The sequence below is a fragment of the Schistocerca piceifrons genome, chromosome 1 (assembly GCF_021461385.2).
Source record: "Schistocerca piceifrons isolate TAMUIC-IGC-003096 chromosome 1, iqSchPice1.1, whole genome shotgun sequence".
Lineage (NCBI taxonomy): Eukaryota > Metazoa > Arthropoda > Insecta > Orthoptera > Acrididae > Schistocerca > Schistocerca piceifrons.
The window spans coordinates 355,100,713-355,113,719 of NC_060138.1; the positions used below are offsets into that span (position 1 = coordinate 355,100,713).

Consider the following 13,007-nt stretch of genomic DNA (forward strand, 5'->3'; position numbering starts at 1 on the left):
CAACTTGATAATATACGTCAGAATTCCTTTCTATTATTTCACTGAACACAATAAACATTAACCCTCTCACATTACAGCAGTTCACATTAGTAAAAACAGTAATGAGCAACTTCAGTGTCTTCATTTCTTATTATAAGGGCAATTTGAAAAAGGGTCACTTTCTCCACACAACTGTGCCAAAAGTCTGTGCCATGCCACCAGACTGAAAGGATTTTATTAGAGAAAGTGCTATTCCTTCCTATACTTTATCAACTGTGCAATAAAAGTGTAGTGAAGTGCTGATTACAAATGTTCCTATATTACTGCCTAATGATGAGATATGAGAGATGGCACAGGGATGAAACTTACTCTTTTCTGAACTGGAAAAGGTTGTACATTATTGTAATAAAGTAACTATTCAAAAATTTATGGAGTTATAGATATAGTGGGTCCCTTGGTTTTACCATGAAATCACAACCTGAAAAGTAACTGATAAATGTACCATTGAATGAAACACAAGATGTTGGGGCACAAACATATATAGAGTACAACTTTATTTAATAACCACAAATACAACAGTTGCTGACCACTTGACACACATATGTCATAAACACATTCACAATTTTGCTTGTATCATTACAACATTCAGAATTTTGCTTATATCATTATATTTCACTCATAATTGCAGTTTCTTTGTAGATATAAAGATCATAAAATATATTCCCAGATGAAGCTATCACTAAGCAAAATTTAATAAGCCAACTACCTACATTTTGCAGTAATGGTGTGATATTTGTTTATTACTTTAGTGTCATCCATTAGAAAGAAACCTGGTGCAATGTGTGTGTCCTTTAAATATCTAGACACTGTATTTTTCAGATAACAGCTGTGTAAACTTTTTGTTAGACACTAACATTTTTTGTTCTCTGGACATTTAACTTTTCCAATTCTCTTTTAAGTTCAGCTGTAATTATCTGAGAGCTGAAACTAATAGGGAGCTGGCATTGGACCTTTGAACCAATTTACAACCTGCCTGTCACACCAGATGTATTCACCACGGGGCGATGATACACCTGGAGGCAAAAGTGCCAAATATACAGGAGCATCAGCACCTGTAAAATCAGTATTCTCAGCACATAACTAAAACACCAGAAAATAGCAACATATAAAAGTATCTAATAGAATTAATGTACAAATGCAAAAGTAGTGAAAATATTAAGTCAGTTTCAGCTTCATTACAATAATGGAAAGCTAGCCGCTTGCCTGTTGATAACGATGAGTGAAGTATAGACACATGCAACAGGTTATAAAATCGCACTACTCAATAAACAATGACAAGGATATTTAAATTAAACATACCTTGTTCAACAGTGAGGGGACCTTTATGGTTTGACATATCTGTTGATACATAACCTGGATGGACAGCGTTCACAATAATGTCAGGACGCTCATCTGCATCAAAAGCTTTTTGCTGCATGAAAGTGAGGGCAGTAACTCCAACTTTTGAAACACCGTAAGCTGAGTTTCGCCATCCGTGCTTTTCATGCTCACCTTTCTTTGCTGCCCTAAATAATGATGAAGAGTTACAAAACCAAATCGCATTTATCTCTTAGCATTTTGTTTTTCTATTGTTGAAAGACAAAATCACAGTTAAACTACAGTAAGTGTAGCAGTACTTAACATGACCCTTTGTGAAAACACAAATAAAAACATGAAGTAGTGGAGACAATTGGCTATTAAAAACTGTAACTTCAGTATATCAAAGGAATTTATGATTAGTAAGAATTAAACTGAGCCTAATTAAACAATCTGTGAAAGCCTCATCCAAATGGAGAAAGTTGAAGTATCTCTGAGGGAAATTTCCTCAGCTATCAGAGGTGAAATTGATATATGGTGTTTTTGTTGGACCTGGTTGCTTTACGGCAGCTATGAGAGGGAAGCTTGGGTTTCATTCAAGATGTCTTTACTAAGATATTAAGCAACAAAAAGGGTCCATGTTATATTTCTGTTGTTGTCAATATGCTAGAAACTTTACAGAAGTTAGACTTTGATGAGTCTTAGATCCAACATTTTATGAGTCTCCTTGATTCTTACCTTAAAATCTGGGATATAACAGTGACAAATAGGGTGAGCACTTTCATTAAGACTTCAAAGTGATGGAAAGACAGTATTACAGCTACTGAAACACCAATACTTTAGCTGCCTCTCCTAGGAATGTATACTCTCAGAATGTCAAGAGCAAACCTCACTGTGTTACACAATGTCTTTCTTGTAGTTATCTGTCATTGAAGCTGGTTGAGTATCAGAGTGAAACTTTCATAAATACTAAATGATCATGAGACAAAAAACACTGTTCTTATTTGGATCTTCCCTACTTCCCTACTGCCCAGGCTGGAGAACAACACTCAATTGTTGGTAGCTTGAGGGTTTTCTAAGCTACCTTCTTCGTAGGTAAGCTACTCTTATTTCAACTGAATCTCAGTACGGCTTTTGAATTTCCAAAGATTCGTTTTGTGTGTTCATTCCACTTTTAATCATTCTGTATGCATTCTTACAGATGTTTAATGGTTGTGACTCTTTCCAGTGACTGTTCAGCAATTATGGAAACAAACAATAACAAGTCTTTCCATTTATTGATGATTAAAAATAAGTTTTGATGGAAGATATAAGAAGCAACGACATATACATGAATAGGAGCTGATGGGCAGTGCTGGTCAAACATGGCCAGCAAAAAGGCAGTTAAGGGTGATGATAATGATGGTGGAGATGATGGCCAAGATGTCAATGGTAACAGAAACAACAACAATGATGGCAGTGGACTTCAGAGAGAGCCACAAGAGAACTCATGATCAAAGGTCTTTCCTGCTCAGTCTCTGACTAACCTTCTTTTCTGACAGATGAAGGAAACTGTGTGTACAGAACCATTGTTTCAGAGACACATTTTGTTCATGTCTATAAATTTTAGCACTTGGTAAGCATTAAATTCTACTCAGTCTGTGATTTAAGTTAATTTGTGGATTTCAGTAATGATTTCTAAGGCAATTTTTGCTGTAATGGATGTGTATCAATCAAGTTAAAACTCTTCACTCTATCTTAACTTCAGTATTACCATAACTGGACTAATAATTTCATTTTCTTTCTTTTGTGTGTCTCATCATGTTCATCCATTTACACAGGTTCTACAACACTTCTTCATTTTTCATTCTCTTTCTGTATTCGTTATTCTTTTTGTTTTTTTATTTTGCTTTCTTCTTACATTTTTTAACTTTACTGTCAATCCACCTATGTTTTTCTTCTTAAGATGTCACCCACCTCTGTACACAGTTCTTCCATTCGCATAATTTCTCCCACACAGGATTTTCTCATTCACACTTTTCTTTGCTTAATGTGTGCACCATTTACATTTCTAAGGATATTCATCTCCTATAATTACTTGTTATTCCTCATTGTCTCGTCCTAAATAAAGCAGAAAAGAACTAATTACTAGAGCAACCTTCTCTGCTCTCAGAAATAGGGCCTGAAAGACGTGAAAAAAGTGGCAGAATAATTGCAGCTGAGTTGGAGTCAGTTATGAGGATGAAATTTGTGTTGGTAACAATGCAGATGTTAAAATATGTGTTACAATTAATAATGAATAAAAATAATGTATTTCTCAGAGCAATTTTCTTTTATGGGGCATTTACTTATTTTATGAATATTTCATCAATTAAGAAAAATCATCTCTGGATCTTAAAAAGTTTCTACATTCAATAACACCAGCATCTTCAGTCAAAAACAAGATTTTTTTACAAGACAGTTTAAGATACCTCTGACAAAATTATTTTGTTTTTCCATTAGGTCAATCTTATGAATGCACCCTTCTTTTTGATACATATACATGTGTGCACATTATTACTCTCAGTATGAGTTTGTCCTCATTACATATTCTTCAAAAATAAGAATATGTAATGCGCACTAACCCATACTGAGAGCAATAATGTAGATGTTTTTATAGAATAACATGCAGGCCTGAAAAGTTTTATGAAACAATGAAAATTCCGGGTAGGAATATCAACAACGTAGGAAACGACAGATTGCTGCTTACCATAAATAAGACACAATAAGTTGCGGACAGGCACAATTAAACAACACTTACACAAAGCTTTTGGCCACAGTCTTCATCCCAAAAGAGAAACACACACCATTCAGACACACATACACACTCATCTCACACACACAAGACTGCCAAAGTGTGCTTGCTTGTGTGTATGAATGGATTGTGTTTCTCTTCTGCTGATGAAGGCTGTGGCTGAAAACAGTAAGTAGCAATCCATCTTTTCCTACATTATTAGTTTCACAAGTTAATCTTGGAATGGTACATTACAACAATTACTCCTCACCAACCTTCCCCAACTATTTCCTCCTTTCTTCACTAAAGAAGGTCATTACTGACCTGTTCCCTTTCTGCAACCATTTCCTATTTTCTGCCCTGATGGGGCAACCTTTACTTCCAATAGTTACGAGTATTTATTTATTTTTACATGTCTATTGACTTTATTGGGATTTGCACCTTTTGAATATCATGTAATGATTTGAAATACTTCAGCTGTGATAAATTTGGGCCATAAATGGAGTATATCCATCCAAAAGGTAATTGAAAACTTTTTTATTTATAGTCAACAATTTTAAATAACACCATTATCACAATTATAAGTTTTAGCTAAATATGACCACCACAGATGTGTAGCAATGAAATAAACTAAGTTGAAATTACTTGGGAAGTATACTGTAATGTTATTCTGCATATATTTTGGTTTGACAACATAATCCTTCAAAGACAAAGAATCTCATTAAACTCCTTTGTTTCCACTAGAGCTCTATACATGCGTAAAAAATTTGCTGTGTTGAAATAGTTACAAGCTGCAGAATCCATAATATAATTATGATTGCGAAGGGAGGAGTAAAACTAACTGCCCACTGTACAGATGTCCTGACTTGGCCTAAAACACACAGAAAGCTCCACAAATATTCAGGCATACCTTGACAAGATTTTAATGTAGTGCAAATAGTGTCAACTTGCTTTAAATGTTCAATAATGGAAACATTTACACTTCAGAAAATGCAAAAACATAAGATAATTATGACATAATGAGTCACAGCTGGAATTACTCAACTACTGGAAATTTCTGGATGTAACAATTTGTAGGGATGTAAAATGGGATAATCATGTAGGCTCTATCATATGTAAAGCAGGTGGTAGACTTCAGTTTATTGATAGGATACTGGAAAAATGCAATGAGTGTACAGTGAGGTTCTCTACAAAACGCTTGAGCAAACCATCCCAGAACATTGCTCAAACATGAAGGACCCACACCAAATAGGACTAACAGGGGATTTTTACACAAGGAATGGCAGCACATAATGGCTACAGGTTTGATTGATCCATAGCAGAGTGTCACTGAAGTGTAGAAAAGCTTACTAGGAGATTCTTCAAGACAGATGTCAACTGTCCCATTATAGCCTACTTATAAAGTTTCAAAAACCAATATGAAGTGAGAAATCCATAAACATACCTCTCTTGTATGAATCATGAATAGAAGGCTCAGCTATTAAGGCACACACAAAGCCATCTGAGCAATCATTCTTCCTGTGCTTCATATGTAAAGCAAATGTGAAGAAACCTTAACAGATGGTAAAATGGGAAGTACTCTCTGCCATACATCTCTCGATTGTAAACAGAATTTTTCTCAAATAAGTTGCTTGACATAGTCAATTTTCTAACAGAAATGGTTTCTGCTTTTTAAATGCCCATAACTGTTTCTAAAATTCTGTACAATCTAAAATAAGATAACCAAACGAGAAATTTAAATACACAAATGGTTCCTCTCTTCTAGATCATTTTGTTCTACTCTCAAACAAGACTAACAATGATTCTCAATTCACTCAATGAAAAAAAGTGGAATATATGAATATGAAAAAAGTTACATTTCAGACTTTAGAACAATTAATAGAGGTACAATCAATATAATCATCAAACATTTCAGCAGATTTCAAATTATGATAACCTTGTTTCTTATTTTAATACATGTTGCACACAAATTAAATGCAAACAGTTATTACTTACTCAACAAATTGCCTCATTAAATCACAGAGTTCCTCTTCTGTCAAATCAGGATTTGAAAATTTCTTTCTGAGGCTGTCACCAGGAATTTTTGTCAGATGCCCTTCAGAGCTTGAGAGATTAACTACACGAGCATGAGGTCGAAGCAGAGGAAACAATGCTTTACATGTTGCCAAAACTCCAAAAAAGTTCACTCTTATGGTGTTTTCTGCTTGTTCTCCAAATGATAAAGTTGATTCGACCTTTGAAACAAATAATTAAAAGAGAAATTTTGTAAAAATATTTCTGCAAGTTGGTTATGAAATCATGCTGAGTTTTTAAAGTTAAAGTTTTTTTAAAGCTAAAGTTTTCTCAGTCTAGCTAACCACATTGTCATACTGCACTCACTTTATAACATTTTGATAATAAGCTCTTGCACCACATTACACAACACTGTATTCCTTGTGATATCTTAATGCAGAAATTTCACAATGGCATTCTTACCGGATAAGCAATTGCAGCATTGTTTACCAGAATGTCAAGTCCTTCATAATTTTCCTTTAAAAAGTCACTAAACCTGTCAATACTATTTTGATCATCAATATCAAGCTGATGGAACTTCACTTTCAAGCCATCCTATGGGGTAAAAAGAAAGTTATAAATATTTTTGTTTGATTTATAAAGCCCTACAAATAACAAAATATCAAATCATTACATCTAAAATGGATAAATGAAAGGACTAAACGTCTCACAAATGTTTTCTATCATTTGGTTCAATATGGTGGCCATTTAAGCATAAGGTACACTCACAGAAAGCAGTTATTTAGGTTGGAGTAGCACAGGTAGTTACATAGGATTATAAAGAAGAGAGTGCCTGTCCCACACTGTTCTACAAATACTGTTCCTTTGGACTAAGCAAGGTCGGCAGTGGTAAGACAATGGCTGGTATTTGTAATGGCTCAAATCTCCACCCAGATGTAAGTTTTCCATGTTTCCCTATGTCACTTAAGACGGGACAATTCCTTTGAAAATGACACAATTTATTTCTTTCCCTGATTTGAGCGTGTGCTCGATCTCTAAGGATTTCATGATTGACAGCCTGTTATACCATAATTTTCCATTTCTTTGTTCCTTCAGCAATAAGCACAGAAGGAATGACTAAACACAAATGTCATCCTGTACGAATGTATAGTTTCACAAGGACACACGCCTATAAAATTCTGTTGAGCCTCCATCTGCGTCAGGGGGTTTAAAACCCATGAGCTTTCAGCCAAATGCTTCTTGGCCACTATCAGGTGGTAACTGTCATGTGGTTGCTGCTGCTGTTATTATATAACCGTGCTACTGCCTGTGATGTTCCTATTCCTGTGACATATAGACAATGTCTGGGTTGCAAGACTCCTGTGCTCACTTCAGATCTTCCGATGACCAGGTCCAAAGCTGTGGTTAACTGCAGACTACTGTTAACTATTGAGAGTGTTTTCAGAAATTTTTATCTCAACTGCTCCTTTCATAACACAATCCCAGAAACCATTTGTCCATTTAATAACAGGCGTTTTGTCAAATGCAATTTGATGTCTGTTTTCCAGAGTGTTCAGCTACCATTGTTTTCTCAGGATACTGTAAGGTGGAAACACCTTTCTGTCCACATGCATAAGGTATTTTGTGCATTTCCGGCCTACTGAGGCCTACATCACCTTTCACCAGTCGTATACACTCATTAGCCAAAACATTATGACCACCTGCTCAATAGCTTGTTTGACCATCTTTGGAGTGAAATACATCACTGATTCTGCACATCAGGGAGCCGACAGTTTGCTGGTAGGTTTTTGGAAGTATGTGGCATTAGATATTTATGCAGAGGTCATTTAATGTGCATAAAAAACAGGCCACTGATTCGCGCTCAAGGTGATGGCACCCAACAGTGATCCAGGTGGGTTCCATAAGATTTATATCATGTGAATCTGGTTGCTGAGACATCAACCCGAGTTCACTATAATGCTCCTCAAACCACTGTAACGTGGTTCTTGTTCTGAGACACGAAGTGCTAAAGGATGACATTGCTATTGCGGAAGACATCAAGTATGAAGGGATGCGGATGGTTCACAGTTTTCAATGTGTCTTCCATTATTACCACAGGTCCAATGCAAGTGCAGGAGAACATCTCCCATAGCATAATACTGCTCTCACCAGCCTGCATCTGTAGGGCACTGCACAATTCAAGCAGCTGTCTGCCTCAATGACAGCATTTGTGGAGACGACCATCGATCTAGTGTAGCAAAAATGTGATTCACCCAAAGAGCTGAAACATTTCCACTGATCGACAGTTGAATCCTGATGGTCCCGTGCCCACTGCAGTCATTACCAATGATGTTATTGGTTCAACATGTGAACATAGGGGAGGTCTGCTGTGGAGATCCATGTTCAACAATTTATGGTAAATGGTGCACTCTGAAACACTCATGCATGCTCCAGCATTGTGCTCTTTCTGCAGAGTTGCTGCAAATCACCTACTTTATAGACCAGACAAGCCTCTGAACCACACGTTGTGTGAAGAGTTGTAGACATCCAACCATTTAGCACCTAGTGGTAGCTTCATTGTCCTTCTACCTCTTTCTGTACATGCTCACGGCAGTAGCACATGAACATTTGACCAGATTCAGCATTTTTGAGACACTCTACATTAATAACCTGCCCTATGTCAAAGTTGCTTATCTCAATGGATTTCCCCATTTGCAGCCCTTATCTTTACTACGGTGCTCTACCATCTGTGTCTGCTCCACTAACATAATTTTGTTAGCACATTATGTGCCTGCAACACCCCCAAGCAGCATCCAGCATCATGGTGGACAGTAGTCATATCGTTTTGGCTCATCAGTATAAGTCATTGAAGCTTTGCTGGATGCCTGTTATGGTTGAATCAGTTATATGCCCCTTTGGGAGCCAGTTCATCTTTGCTGTTACTGAGCCATAGAGTGGAAAAATAAGAGCTGCTGCTTCTCCTCCTCTGAGGCCTCCTGCTTACTAGTCTTCAATGAAATGGCTTGCAAAACTTGTTGGTTGCAGTAGCAGTTTTCTTTGATCAATTTATGTAAATGGCTCATTTCTTTCAGCTGGTTTTCATCATCTGAAACAGGACAGAATGTTTCTGTGTTGGGAGGTGGCAGCCAGCAGCTTGCAGATGACCACCCAATCAATAACAGCTGAGGAGAATTCGAGCGAAAGCTCATGGGTTTTTAACTTCTTGATTGGATGGAAGCTCGAGAGAATTTTATCAACAAGCGTCATCAGTTTTCCCCAACAATTTTAACTGTTTCCAAGCATAATATGGGAACTTTTTCTAAAGATGTATGTTTCATTTGGCCCAAAAGTTCCCTAATATTCATAATAATGCAGGAAATGAAGGGCAGTAGATGCATAATTGTTAATACTGTCTGTTCTTTTTTATAGTGTGGTGTCAAAAAGCTGTTTATCCAATGAGGAAAATGAATTTTAACTGGAAGAAACTACACAGCCTGACAAAAAAAAACATGGTTGTATGTCATTGTAACTTTGTGCATACACACACTGTCGGTAGTGACGGGAACAACCAAATGAAACTATTGATTCACTCAGTTGTTGAAAAACAATTGATTCATTTGATTGTAGTCTTCCATATTAATTCACTCATTCATTCATTTGAGTGAAACCAGTTTGTAGGAGCAACCAAATGAAAACAGTCAACACCAGTCTGGCACATTCAGTTATGACTGGAAACATTCAATCAGTTTGCCATTTTTACATCACTATTGTTCACTGCGCTCTGTTACCACTTTTGTCACTGTTATTACCAATCCAGTACTTGATTTTTATTGAGTGCCAATAAGAAGAAGGTGTTTTCTTAATAGTGAACTATCTGTCTGGATCAGAATATTGAAGGGCTCAGTGGCACAGGAATGGAAGAAATCATATGACTGAAAAGAATGGATCCTTGAGATGAATTCAGTGTCCATTACAGTAACTACGACAATGATTCATATTATGAACATCCTGATACTGCATATATTAAAGAAATTCACAGAAATTTAATGAATGATGACAAATATTTCTTGAAAAAAAAAAAAAAAAAAAAAAAAAAAAGAGAGCAGCAGCTTCTGACAGGCGACAGTATATTCTTGAAAAGCAAGTCATTAAGTCACCAATAAATTAAAAACAAGTAATTGTTCATTTATTTAAACAAATTTATAATTTAAAATCAACCAAAAATCCTTATTTAAGTAAATATGGCCACAGCTGGATAGTGATCGAGGAAATCCTGACAATAAAACCGTATACCATGGACATCCTGCAGCCTCTCTGTTAACTTTCATGTGATGCTCACTATTGTGGTGCCATTTTTCAAAAGGACAATGGTCGCCACACATGGAAAGTGTCTCCATAAGCTGTCTGTGTGACAATGAGGTACTACTGTGGCTAGAAAGATCCCCAGATCTGTGCCCAATACAATATGTGTGGGACCAGCTTGGACGTCAACTCCATCCCAGTGCCAGTATCCAAGATATCAACATCCAGTTGTCACTCAGCTTGCTCATTAGAGGATAAAGTTGCTTCACAACACCCTTCCCAAGTGATCCAGCGCATGCACCCAGGGAAAGAGGGTGCAAAATCAGTCTGATAAATGGGTTTCACGAAGTTCTTTGTAAATTTGACTTAATTTTGTAATCACTGAAATAACATCACACATTCTCTCAACCCATAAAGTTTCATTGTGCTCCCTCCTCCCCTTCTGGGTGCTTCACTTTTCCCCTTCCCGGAGAGTGTATTTAGAATAAATTCAGTTCACATCTGAATGTCCCTCATATTATGTTTTTATCACTGAACTTCATTTACTTCTCATTCCTTACACTAACTGAAAGATAAAATAGACGTAAATGTTAAATTCTAGATGACAAAATATAAAGTACTTTTTCTAATTTATATCCTCATTCATATTGAATACAGAATTCACTAACTTTCATATTTATTCTACATATCCAAAACAGAGAATTATAATACATACTTGTCTCCAACAAACAAAAATCATTGCCAACACTTGGTCACAAACCTTTTTTAACTCATCTACAGCTGCTTCACCACGTTTAACATCTCTGGCAGTCAGATACACAGTCCCATCAAATTTTTCACACAGTGATCGGACGATGGCCAGACCAATCCCTTTGTTTCCTCCAGTGACCTACCACGAGTAAAAAGATAAATGTGACAAGTGTATTTTATGTATAAAAAACCACCACTCACAAAAAGTAGCATAACCATACATTTTATGACAATAATATATTTATTTCAGAGTAAATATAGTCCAAGCAATGTAAAAATCTTAAAATATGCCATAAATCTCCTCTTTGCCTAAAACAGAGCACATGTGGCCAAACCCCAGGATTCACTGCTATCGTAATATATAAAGCCTCAGTGGAAATGCAGGAAACTAAACTGCCTCAATGTAAAACCTAGTCAACACGTGGATACAAACTTCTAAAGAAACAGAGATTACTGCATAACATGTGTAAATCAAAGTGTAGGGTTATAAGTAGAGAGATGCCAAGTGAAATGTGGTGGGCTGTCAAATTCTGGTCATATGTAAAGACTGCTAACAGTACCAAAGTTAATGTCCAGTCCCTAGGGAATGGGACAGGAACTGAAATTGAGGGTAGCAAAGCAAATGCTGAAATGCTTAGCTCCATTTACAAATGCTCCTTCACAAAGGAAAACCCAAGAAAATTACCCCAATTTAACCTTCATATAACTGAAAAGATGAATGAAATAAATATTAGAGTCATTGGTGTTGAGAAAAAGCTGAAATTGTTGTAACTAAACAAAGCTCCAAGGCCTGATGGAATCCCTGTCAGATTCTGTACTGCAGCTGAGTTAGCCCCTCTTCTAATTATAATCTATCATAGATCGTTCTAACAAGAAGTCATGCCTAGTTCTTGGAAAAAAGAGCAGGACACATCCATCCGAAAGAAGGGTAGTACAAGTGATCCACAAAACTAGCGTCCAATATCCTAGACATTGGTTTGTTGTAGAATCTTAGAACATATTCTGAGCTCAAACATAATGCAGTATCTTGAACAGAATGGCCTCCTCAACACCAACCAGCATGGATTCTGAAAACATCAATCATGTGAAACCCAGCTCGCAGTTTTCTGACATGACGTACTTAAAGCTTTGCATCAAGCCAATCAGACCAATGCAGTATTTCTTGATTTCCGAAAAGCATTTGACTCGGTACCACATTTAATGCTTATTGTCAAAAGTACAATCATATGGGGGTATCAAGTGAAATTTGTGAATGGACTGAGGACTTTTTGGCAGGGGGCACACAGTATATTATCTTGGATGGAGAATCATTGTCAGATTTAGATGTAACTTCAGGTGTGCCCCAGGGAAGTGTGTTGGAACCAAATGATATTGCAGACAATTATAATAGCAGAATTGGACTTTCTGCAGATGATGCGGTTGTCTGTGATGAAGTGTTATCTGAAAGATGCTGCATAAATATTCAGTCAGATCTTGATAAAATTTCAAAGTTGTGAAACTTGCTTTAAATGTTTAGAAATGTAAAATTTTGCACTTCATGGAACAAAAAAACATAGTATCCTATGACTATAATATCAATGAGTCACTGCTGGAATCAGCCAACTCATACAAATATCCAGGTGTAACACTTTGTAGGAATATGAAATCGAATGACCACATTGGTTGAGTTGGGGGCAAAGCAGGTGGTAGACTTCAGTTTATTGGTAGAATACTGGGGAAGTGTAATCAATTTACAAAGGAGAATGGTTACAAATCACTCGTGTGAATGGTTCTAGGATACTGCTGAAGTGTGTGGGGCCCATACCTGAGAGGACTAACAGGAGGTATTGATAATCAAGTGAAATGAATCTTAACACTATACTGTCTGGCAACACCA

The 13,007-nt window shown here is 36.6% G+C and overlaps 1 protein-coding gene across 1 annotated transcript in view; it reads right to left on the reverse strand.

Moving 5' to 3' along the window:
• Positions 1–521: 521 nt before the first annotated feature.
• Positions 522–13,007, reverse strand: part of LOC124793667 (carbonyl reductase [NADPH] 1-like) — a 61,572-nt gene continuing 49,086 nt past the window's right edge. The window contains exons 2-6 of the mRNA XM_047258039.1: positions 11,142–11,270; positions 6,563–6,694; positions 6,083–6,321; positions 1,339–1,544; positions 522–1,091 (exon numbers count right to left, since the gene is read on the reverse strand). Coding sequence (XP_047113995.1) covers positions 967–1,091; positions 1,339–1,544; positions 6,083–6,321; positions 6,563–6,694; positions 11,142–11,270 — 831 coding nt within the window. The 3' untranslated portion in view covers positions 522–966. The remainder of the gene's footprint in view (positions 1,092–1,338; positions 1,545–6,082; positions 6,322–6,562; positions 6,695–11,141; positions 11,271–13,007) is intronic.